We start from the raw sequence: 12,209 nt of genomic DNA, 5'->3' as shown, positions 1-12,209 counted from the left end.
CCCCTAGAACTTAGAACTACTTAAATCTAACTAACCTAAGGACATCACACACATCCATGCCCGAGGCAGGATTCGAAACTGCGACCGTAGCGGTCGCGTGGTTCCAGACTGTAGCGCCTAGAACCGCTCGGCCACTCCGGGCGGCATCTGAGCTGGTGCCACACATGATCTATTTGGGATGGATCCAGAGACAGCAGTACCTCAATATCACGAAGATAGTTCGCAGGGACAAATGCGATGTGTGGACCAGCATTATCCTGCTGGAAAATGATACCACGATAATGTAGCATAAGAGAGAGGACACAGGATGTCCGTGACATACCGTTGTGCCATCGGAGTCCTTCCAGTCACTTCCACCCACGATCTGAAGTCGTATCTGATGGCTCCTCCGCCATAACGTCAGGAGTTACACGGCTGAGCCGTACTCAGACAGCCGTCACACTCGCCCGCGGTGATCATCCGGTGGTAGCGCACAACAGCAAACAATTGCTGAACACAATGCGACGTTATTCATCAGTAGTCCATCCTTCCCAGTCACGGCAGCCTACACATCGGACAGTAATCCCCTAGTCTGGCTGGTGCTACTCTACTATCAATGGTACAGGATGACACATAATTTTGCAGAGAGAGCATTAATTGTTCTCGGGAGGCTGGCGCAGATGTGAAGGGACAAGGACGTTCTTGGTGCATAATAGGGCGCTCCTCTCTTCCGGTCGGCAGATGTGGCCGACCAGAACATTGACGAATATGCCTGTTATCACATTCCCTTGCAGTCCGACGTGGAGCCACTGTCACATCCAATACCTCAAATATCTGGATACTCTACGATTAAATCAGCCGTCCGCAGCTCGTGGTCGTGCGGTAGCGTTCTCGCTTCCCGCGCCCGGGTTCCCGGGTTCGATTCCCGGCGGGGTCACGGATTTTCTCTGCCTCGTGATGACTGGGTGTTGTATGATGTCATTAGGTTAGTTAGGTTTAAGCAGTTCTAAGTTCTAGGGGACTGATGACCATAGATGTTAAGTCCCATAGTGCTCAGAGCCATTTGAACCATTTGATTACATCAGCCGACCAAATGGACGTACACAATAACGAGCCCTTCAGACTTTATGAGGTGTTGATAACGCTATCTCACATGAGTACGTGGCATCTCTGTATGCTTCATTCTGAGCGGTCGAGATGTGACGCTGTCACTTACATTCCCGCCGATGCACGAAGTTTCATTGGCAGCCGACCTTGGCTTATTTAACTTGTTTTGTCACGCATAGTATATCGCAAAGATACATTACGATCCACCTGAAGTGGGATGTTTATGGCAACAAAAGAAATATTTTAGATTCAAAATGAATCCGGCTGTGAACTGATAAGATCAAGAGCAGCCGACGAGGGCGAACTTACATTAATGTTCGGATGTCATTACCGGAACATGAATCGTAGACTAATTCAAAGATTGTGTAAAGGTTACCGTGTATTCTGTAACAGGCAGAAAAATAAAGAACCCAATAAAGATAGCACTTAATGTGTTGAAACATTGGTGGGTGACAGAGAAATAAACTAATTCTGTCACGCATAATGCCTCAAGCGAAAATTCAAAATAGTTACGACGTCGTAAAGGTTATTGTTATAAAACATGTTCGTAAAGAGTGAACTGTTAGAGAGTTATCATGAGTTTGGTCTAACTTGGGTATGAAAAGCCGTGAGTGGCAGATTGACTCGAACCTATCACTGATTCTCACTGGAATATGAGTGGGTTGCTACTCCAGAACGAATTCCATTCCGCTTTCATACCGCACAATGCGAGCACAGACATCTACATCATCCACCTCCATACTCTGCAAGCCACCTTGGGACGTGTGGCCGAGGGTACCTCTGTTGGCCACTATCGCTTCTCCGCTTTTCTGTTCCACTCGCGAATCTTTCGTGGACAGAAAGACTGCCGACGAGTTTCCTTTTGAGCTCTCATTTCCCTGATTAATTCGTCGTGTTCATTTCACGAGACACATGTCGCAGGAAGCAGTATGTTGCTCACCTCTTCTTCGAATGTACGCTCTCGGTGTTTCAATAGTAACATTCTCCGTGATATAGAACACCTCTCTTGTAGCGTCTGCCACTGCAGTCTGTCGAACGTCTCCGTATCACTCTCGCGCTTGCTAAACGATTCCGTGACAAAACGTGCCGCTCTTCGTTGGATCTTCTCTATCTACTTGGTAAGGGTCCAACAGTATTGAACAAAACTTAAGAATCTATCGAATACATGAGTCGTGCGCCATTTCTTTCGTGGATGACTTACATTTCCTTGAGATTCTTCCAATGAATCTCAGCCCGTCATCTGCTTTTCCTGTCATTTGTATTACACTCCTGGAAATTGAAATAAGAACACCGTGAATTCATTGTCCCAGGAAGGGGAAACTTTATTGACACATTCCTGGGGTCAGATACATCACATGATCACACTGACAGAACCACAGGCACATAGACACAGGCAACAGAGCATGCACAATGTCGGCACTAGTACAGTGTATATCCACCTTTCGCAGCAATGCAGGCTGCTATTCTCCCATGGAGACGATCGTAGAGATGCTGGATGTAGTCCTGTGGAACGGCTTGCCATGCCATTTCCACCTGGCGCCTCAGTTGGACCAGCATTCGTGCTGGACGTGCAGACCGCGTGAGACGACGCTTCATCCAGTCCCAAACATGCTCAATGGGGGACAGATCCGGAGATCTAGCTGGCCAGGGTAGTTGACTTACACCTTCTAGAGCACGTGGGGTGGCACGGGATACACGCGGACGTGCATTGTCCTGTTGGAACAGCAAGTTCCCTTGCCGGTCTAGAAATGGTAGAACGATGGGTTCGATGACGGTTTGGATGTACCGTGCACTATTCAGTGTCCCCTCGACGATCACCAGTGGTGTACGGCCAGTGTAAGAGATCGCTCCCCACACCATGATGCCGGGTGTTGGCCCTGTGTGCCTCGGTCGTATGCAGTCCTGATTGTGGCGCTCACCTGCACGGCGCCAAACACGCATACGACCATCATTGGCACCAAGGCAGAAGCGACTCTCATCGCTGAAGACGACACGTCTCCATTCGTCCCTCCATTCACGCCTGTTGCGACACCACTGGAGGCGGGCTGCACGATGTTGGGGCGTGAGCGGAAGACGGCCTAACGGTGTGCGGGACCGTAGCCCAGCTTCATGGAGACGGTTGCGAATGGTCCTCGCCGATACCCCAGGGGCAACAGTGTCCCTAATTTGCTGGAAAGTGGCGGTGCGGTCCCCTACGCCACTGTGTAGGATCCTACGGTCTTGGCGTGCATCCGTGCGTCGCTGCGGTCCGGTCCCAGGTCGACGGGCACGTGCACCTTTCGCCGACCACTGGCGACAACATCGATGTACTGTGGAGACCTCACGCCCCACGTGTTGAGCAATTCGGCGGTAAGTCCACCCGGCCTCCCGCATGCCCACTATACGCCCTCGCTCAAAATCCGTCAACTGCACATACGGTTCACGTCCACGCTGTCGCGGCATGCTACCAGTGTTAAAGACTGCGATGGAGCTCCGTGTGCCAAGGCAAACTGGCTGACACTGACGGCGGCGGTGCACAAATGCTGCGCAGCTAGCGCCATTCGACGGCCAACACCGCGGTTCCTGGTGTGTCCGCTGTGCCGTGCGTGTGATCATTGCTTGTACAGCCCTCTCGCAGTGTCCGGAGCAAGTATGGTGGGTCTGACACACCGGTGTCAATGTGTTCTTTTTTCCATTTCCAGGAGTGTATATGCACATTCAGCTTTAGACCGCTCCGGATAGTTACTGTTACCGTTTCCAGCGATTTTGCATCAATGGATCTCTTCGCCTATTTACGCTGAACATGTTACATTTATTTATGTTCACGATCAACTACCATGTCATGTACTGATCACTGATTCCTACGCAGGTTATTCTCCATTTTGCTAAGGCCTTCTGGCATTGGAGCATTCCTATAGACGGCAATACCGTTTGCAGATATCTTCATATAGCATCCAACGTTATACAGTATAGTAGATCATTTATACTCGTTGCAAACATAGATGGTTCCATAACGCTTCCCCGGGACACTCCAGAAGTTACAACTACGTCTGTCGACTTCATCCCGTTAAGAATAACATATTGCGTTCTATGTGCAACGAAATTCTAAATCCTATCACATACCTGGTGTAATACTCGGTAATCTCGTATGTTGTCCGCTAAGTGATAGTGCATCGCCCGCCACGGTGGTGGCCGTGCAGTTCTAGGCGCTTCAGTCCGGAACCGCGCTACTGATACGGTCACAGGTTCGAATCCTGCCTCGGGCATGGATGTGTGTGACGTCCTTAGGTTAGTTAGGTTTCGGTAGTTCTATGTTCTAGGGGACTGATGACCTCAGATGTTAAGTCCCATAGTGCTCAGAGCCATTTGAACCATTTGACAGTGCATCTATTGCTTTTCAGAAGTCAAGGTACACATAATCAACCTTGGCGCCGTTGTCTAGGGCGCTCTAGATTTCAGGAATAGAGCAAGGCGTTTCACAACTCATGTTAGCTTTTATAGAGGAGATTTTCGTTTTCCCGAAACTTCGTAATAACTTATCTTGAACCGTGATCCAGTAACATTATTGCTATGAAATTTAATCACTTTAGAGTGTGTCAGCACATCATTTCGGTCAACAAAACTTCCTGTCAGTGCACGATTAACTACTCTTTGTGGTAAGGCAGACATCCCAACTGAATACTTTTCCCTTCACATGGGACAACTGTGTCACAACTCAGCTCCCTACTCTAGAGCCTTGACTTCTTGATCTCTTCTTGCGAGATTCCACCAAACATTTATCAGAGTGACATCGGTGTGTTGCAGCAACAGCGTGGATGATCTCAAGACGCTGGGAGGCGACGCGACGCGCATCGGCGAGTCGCAGGCGGCGCTCACGGAGGCCGACGGGGACCACATCGTCGCTTCGCACCCCACATCGTGAGTACCGCCTCTGTTCTCAGACCGCATCGTAAGTAGTCGTGTCCAGACTCACAGGTACCAGTCACCCTGCACCTCGTTGCTGATTTCGCACTCCACAACTGAAATACCAGACTGCTGTTTTATATACACGTATCCCAAAGAAAGCAGGTGTTGACAGATGTGAAAATTACCGAACTATCAGTTTAATAAGTCACAGCTGCAAAATACTGACGCGAATTCTTTACAGACGAATGGAAAACCTGGTAGAAGCCGACCTCGGGGAAGATCAGTTTGGATTCCGTAGAAATGTTGGAACACGTGAGGCAATACTGACCTTATGACTTATCTTAGAAAAAAGATTAAGGAAAGGCAAACCTACGTTTCTAGCATTTGTAGACTTAGAGAAAACTTTTGACAATGTTGACTGGAATACTCTCTTTCAAATTCTGAAGGTGTCAGGGGTAAAATACAGGGAGCGAAAAGCTATTTACAATTTGTACAGAAACCAGATGGCAGTTATAAGAGTCGAGGGGCATGAAAGGGAAGCAGTGGTTGGGAAAGGAGTGAGACAGGGTTGTAGCCTCTCCCCGATGTTATTCAATCTGTATATTGAGCAAGCAGTAAAGGAAACAAAAGAAAAATTCGGAGTAGGTATTAAAATTCATGGAGAAGAAGTAAAAACTTTGGGGTTCGCCCATGACATTGTAATTCTGTCAGAGACAGCAAAGGACTTGGAAGAGCAGTTGAACGGAATGGACAGTGTCTTGAAAGGAGGATATAAGATGAACATCAACAAAAGCAAAACGAGGGTAATGGAATGTAGTCAAATTAAGTCGGGTGATGCTGAGGGAATTAGATTAGGAAATTAGACACTTAAAGTAGTAAAGGAGTTTTGCTATTTAGGGAGTAAAATAACCGATGATGGTCGAAGTAGAGAGGATATAAAATGTAGACTGGCAATGGCAAGGAAAGCGTTTCTGAAGAAGAGAAATTTGTTAACATCGAGTATAGATTTAAGTGTCAGGAAGTCGTTTCTGAAAGTATTTGTATGAAGTGTAGCCATGTATGGAAGTGAAACATGGGCGATAACTAGTTTGGACAAGAAGAGAATAGAAGCTTTCGAAATGTGGTGCTACAGAAGAATGCTGAAGATAACGTGGGTAGATCACGCAACTAATGAAGAGGTATTGAATAGGATTGGGGAGAAGAGAAGTTTGTGGCACAACTTGACTAGAAGAAGGGATCGGTTGGTAGGACATGTTTTGAGGCATCAAGGGATCACAAATTTAGCATTGGAGGGCAGCGTGGTGGGTAAAAATCGTAGAGGGAGACCAAGAGATGACTACACTAAGCAGATTCAGAAGGATGTAGGTTGCAGTAGGTACTGGGAGATGAAGAAGCTTGCACAGGATAGAGTAGCATGGTGAGCTGCATCAAACCAGTCTCAGGACTGAAGACCACAACAACAACAACAACAGCACTGAACTGACTCAAACGCGGCACAACTTGACAGTTTTCTCTTATACAAATCATTGCTAAACATGAAAGAAGCGATAACTTAAAGAACAACCCCCAGGACCGCCTGGAGACCGAACCCAAGGTAATGAATGGGTACTCTGGCATCTTTACTGGAGTACATCGCCTTGATCTGCCCTCAGAGCTCCTCTGCTCGCCAAGATGAACATGAGAAAAGCGTTCAATCAGTTCGAAAGTAAAATTAAGAAAAGAAATCTGACTGAAAAATCCAAGAATTTCTATCTTACTTAAAGTCAGTATGCGGATCGAAATCATCTATTCAGTCGCTCAGTGACCAAACGGGCATCGGAACGGAAGTCGCCACAGACAAAAAATTAATTCGGTCTTCCGACAGTCTGTCACCGCGGAAGACTGCTTTCCTTTCAGTCATCGCACCAACCGCTAAATAGCAGATACTGGGCTAAGTGATCGTGTAATGGAAAATCAACTAAAATCATTCAAGAGTGAAAGACATCTGGTAAAGTATATTTCCTTTCCATGTTTATGTAATAAAAGCACTCACTTTCGTCTTGAGATTTGATGGTACAGCATTCATGTCAGAGTTAATCTCAATTTATATTATACTTTTGAGCCTTTACAGGAGATTATGGGGAAGAAGAGGTCACTGGAGCTGCGAAGCATTCAAAGCGACTTGGAAAAAAGTGAACGCCTCCTAATAGTCGTCAGGTGTATTTTATCTCTGGTGTTTTGGCAGATATCTGCAAATTCGTTTTTGCGGTTTGTACCTGGAGTCAGCCCAAACGAACACTCCTCATCACGTCTGTCGTGAGGCGCCCAATGTCGACCGTAAGCAGCGGTTTGTTTCCGTTACAAACAAAATAATTTTTAAAGAGGAATTTTACGTGCCTATTCGATAGAGCGGCTCCAGATTAGTCTACTGGGATTTTCTTTTCAGTGATACCTGTTAATAGGAATAGTAAAACGTGAAGAATAATTATTACTCCAGCAGCTGCTGAGCAGCGCTGCTGCGTGGTGGTAGCCTGGGCGGTGCTGGATAACTGGACATTCCTCGTGTTTTACTCTCCATGTTAACGCATAGCGATAAGAAGAAAATTGGGGACCGCTCTATAGAATGGGCACGTAAAATTCCACTTTAAAAATAATTTTGTTTGAGAGGCAAAAAAAAACAACGTTTCCCGTCCACATTAGGCGTCGCATAAAAGACGTGCAAGCAGTATTTGTTTGAGTTGACTCCAGGTACAAACTGCAAAAACGATTTTGCAAATATCTGCCGAAAAAACAGAGAAAATTTGCCTGACGACTCTTAGAAGATACGCCCTGTTTATTTTAACTTGTGACAACTCAATATCTCTAAAACAATGACGCATCGTGTTACAAAAATACTCTGGGTGAGAAGTTAATATTAGTAAAGGGGGACATCCGTCAGTGCTACAAGTGGGCACCTCCTAACCACCCCTCCTAGGTGGGCGACGTCACCTTTGTATCTTCTAATGGGACCCCTCCCACCCCATTTTTATTGCGTATTCAGAGTCTACGCCGCAAAAACTACACACCGTTAACTGAAACAATTGTTTTCCATTCGTGGTACCTGGCGCTGTAATCAAAATAACCAAGTGAACCTACTTTTGCAACTAAGAACCGACGCACTTGATTCAAAATTTCATTTACGATATTAAGGTATTGGTTTGTGTTTACCTGTTGGTATTTATGCTCGAAATTTACTTTAGTGTTGCAAATTTGATTGTGCAGTAGAATATGGTTAGCCGCTCCAATGTTTAGTTACAGCATACGATTAGCGTGATCCAGGAACAAAGACGTGCACGTAATAGTTTTCTGTTTCCATCTGGATGCTCGGCTTTCTATGGCGCCCCTTGCCTCGCACCATTATAGTGCATGGTTTCATGGATTATCCATGGCAGCCGCGCCTGTCACTATCACTTCATGGACATTTTATCTTATTACATTGCTTGCAGTTTTTGTACCGCCGGTAGACGTATAGTGGCCAGCGCGAGAGTTATGGCGGTTGGATGGAAACAAACACCGCAATCAGTCATCCCGATGGCTGCGTTCGAGGATGGCCACCGAAATCACGCATTCCGATGGTTTGGGGACTCACCACAACCAACCCCATAAGGAAAAGAAAGCTACGTTACCATTCAAGTAACTTATTTGCCAGAAATGTCAATGTCTATCCGTATTATTCGTACTGGACAATCACATTTGCAACACTCAACTAATGTTTGAACATCGAACTCAACTGTTGGAACATAAAGGTTAACTTACATTGTATATGAAATGTAGAATGAAATGCTTCAGCTTTTAATTGCAAAAGTAGGCACACTTGATATTTGTCGATTTCAGCGCCATACACCACAAATTGAAAACAATGGTCTCAGTTAACCGTATGTATTTTTTGGCGTAGAATCGGAATATGAAATAAAAATGGGAGCACAGGTCTCATTTGAAAACACTAAGTTGAGCCCGCCCGCACAGGAGGGGTGTTAGGAGATGGCCAATTGTAGCACAGAAAGATGTCTCCTTTACTTATACTAACTTTTCACTAAAACATTTTTGTCATACGATGCGTCTTCTTCGAGATACTTAGTTGGCTCTCAAGTTAAAACACCCTGTATACGCACATATGTATGGTGATTCAGCTGCCCCTACTAATGTGTTTTAAGCAACCCACAATGTCTTCAAAAACCATGTGCGAGATTGTCGTGTTTTCTCGCTCACTACGGCCAAATACTAGTCCTACAGAAAAAATGGATAGGAGCTTTTTCTAAGAAATTTAATGTAGTTAAATTTTACACTGGAGACCAAAGGTTTTAAGTTACTCAAGATAATCGCGTTGGAAGGTGACTGTTGTACGTTTTCTTTAATAATTCGGAAACTGCGGCCTTTAGCGAAAACGTATCGCAGTACAAAATATACGTACATTTTCTACAAAGAGATCTTGTTCGTTTTTTCTGTAGAACTAATAGTTTGCACGTAACGAGACAGAGAAAATATGAAAATCTTTTGCGTTGTACTTGAAGGCCTTGTGGATTGCATCAGGTAGGGGCAGCTCAGTCACCTAGTATAGTGTGGGGATTGCTAGTTAGTGTAAGGTCTAACACGTAAGTGACTATCGGTATAAAACAGCTCCAAACGAGACTCATCTGTAAACAGTACGTTTTAGAGCTATGTGATGAAACAAGGATCCAAAGACTTCATAAAATTTTCGAATATGATAAAAATCGCTTATGACTATCAATACACGTATTTCGCATCTTCGATTGCAGTTCCTATAGCGTGTCATTTTCAAGCATACATATCTAATGGAGTACCAGCTATCAGCAATATTACAAGTAAGGAAAATCGGGCGAATCCCATTTCACGGCAGCAGAAAAAACTATTATCGACGAATGAAGAAAGTTAACGTCTGGAATCTACCATTTGTACTGCTTCGTTTGGTAGTTGCTTTACAAATACAGCCGTTAAATTTATGTTTTCGTAACTTAGCATGGTCTTCATCCCATGCTGTGGTCACAATATATAGGGTGTAAAAAAATGTACACCCACACTTGTAGGACATATTCCTCACACACAGACGAAGAAATTGCGTTATATGAACATGGGTTTCGAAACGCTTTGATTCTATGTTACAACTCATTTCTCCAACTCATTAATCATGGGAAACACGAACAGAATGACACAGCATATCACGTGCACCTCTTTCTCACAGGAAATGTTCAACATGCCCTCCTTGGGCATTCATACAACATGCATCAACCCGCCTTCGTAATGAGTCTTGGTTACGGTGATGTTGTTGTTGTGGTGGTCTTCAGTCCTGAGACTGGTTTGATGCAGCTCTCCATGCTACCCTATCCTGTGCAAGTTTCTTCATCTCCCAGTACTTACTGCAACTAACATCCTTTTGAACCTGCTTAGTGTATTCACCTCTTGGTCTCCCTCTACGATTTTTACCCTCCATGCTGCGCTCTAATGCTACATTTGTGATCCCTTGATGCCTCAGAACATATCCTACCAACCGGTCCCTTCTTCTTGTCAAGTTGTGCCACAAACTTCTTTTCTCCACAATCCTATTCAATACCTCCTCATTAGTTGTGTGATCTACCCATCTAATCTTCAGCATTCTTCTGTAGCACCACATTTCGAAAGCTTCTATTCTCTTCTTGTCCAAACTATTTATCGTCGATGTTTCACTTCCATACATGGCAACAGTCCATACAAATACTTTCAGAAACGACTTCCTGACGCATCTATACTCGATGTTAACAAATTTCTCTTCTTCAGAAACGCTTTCCTTGCCATTGCCAGTCTACATTTTGTATCTTATCTACTTCGATCATCATCAGTTATTTTGCTCCCCAAATAGCAAAACTCCTTTACTACTTTAAGTGTCTAATTTCCTAATCTAATTCCCTCAGCATCATCCGACTTAATTCGACTACATTCCATTATCCTCGTTTTGATTTTGTTGATGTTCATCTTATATCCTCCTTTCAAGACACTGTCCATTCCGTTCAACTGCTCTTCCAAGTCCTTTGATGTCTCTGACAGAATTACAATGTCATCGGCGAACCCCAAAGTTTTTATTTCTTCTCCATGGATTTTAATACCTACTCCGAATTTGTCTTTTGTTTCCTTTACTGCTTGCTCATTATGCCTCTGGAGTATTGTGTATGTTTTCACAGTCTTCCATAATATGGACACGGAGACTCTGAGCACCTAATATTGGGGTTCCATACACAAGAGCTTTCGAACACCCCCACAAATAAAAGTCCACAGGGTTTAGGTCCGGAGAGCATAGAAGCCAGGCAATTGGTCTATCTCCGCCTACCCATCTGTCGCCGAATCCGTTGTTTCGAAGCCGACAGACATTAATTCTAAAATGAGGTGATGCTCCATCGTGCAACAAGATCAGGTTTTGTCGCACAGCTAAAGGCACATCTACTAACAGATCAGGTAGAACATTCTCTACGAAATTATGATAACTTCGTCTGTCGACCCAGAGTGGAAGCCACTGAGGCCCCACCAGTCATCAACAACGCCGTCCCAAACATCGACATAAAATCTCTGTTGATGAATTGCTTCTACAGCTGCTTGAGTACTGAGTCTATCCATACATGCCGACTTTGAAAATTTGCAATCTGATCTCTTTGAAACGACGCCTCTTCTGTGAACAGAACCGTTCCAGTAAAATTAGGGTGGATACTTTGTCGAGTAAGCCATTCGCAGACGAGTACCTGTGCAGGAAAATCAGCTGCTGATAGTGCCCGCACACGCTGTAAATGGTGCAGTGCAGCTGCTCCTCGTGTAACACTCACACAACATTCGGTGTTGCAGTTGCATGTCTTGTACAGACACTGGTATCGTCGTCAACTGCATGAAGAATTGCCAGCCCCATTGCGGTGTCTGTGCCGACACCAGATTTCACGCACTCCCTCCCCTTCAACCGTAACGACGCAAAGCCAACATTAGACTGTACAAGCACTCGTCAAACTCATCCATACTACACACATACGCTGTTGATACTTCGTAACAGGTCGGAGGAAGGCAACGGCAGACCACCTCCGCAAGGTCTCTGCCATGAGCAGCGATGCAGGATTCCTGCATCTGCTTCCCTGCGCTCATTTACTGAGTATTGGACTACTTTGACATTTGATATATGTAAACGTGATTAACACAGGACACTGTCCTCTCAAGAGGAATAAATATGCGAAGATAGTTACTGTTCTCGA

The 12,209-nt window shown here is 45.0% G+C and overlaps 1 protein-coding gene across 1 annotated transcript in view; it reads left to right on the top strand.

Annotated features, from left to right (window-relative positions):
• Nucleotides 1–12,209, top strand: part of LOC126481402 (proton-coupled amino acid transporter 1-like) — a 277,953-nt gene that overhangs the window by 138,968 nt on the left and 126,776 nt on the right. Inside the window, exon 3 of the mRNA XM_050105131.1 lies at nt 4,870–4,983. Coding sequence (XP_049961088.1) covers nt 4,870–4,983 — 114 coding nt within the window. The remainder of the gene's footprint in view (nt 1–4,869; nt 4,984–12,209) is intronic.

The sequence above is a fragment of the Schistocerca serialis genome, chromosome 5, assembly GCF_023864345.2.
Source record: "Schistocerca serialis cubense isolate TAMUIC-IGC-003099 chromosome 5, iqSchSeri2.2, whole genome shotgun sequence".
NCBI lineage: Eukaryota > Metazoa > Arthropoda > Insecta > Orthoptera > Acrididae > Schistocerca > Schistocerca serialis.
This window is presented reverse-complemented; position numbering and strand designations above follow the sequence as displayed.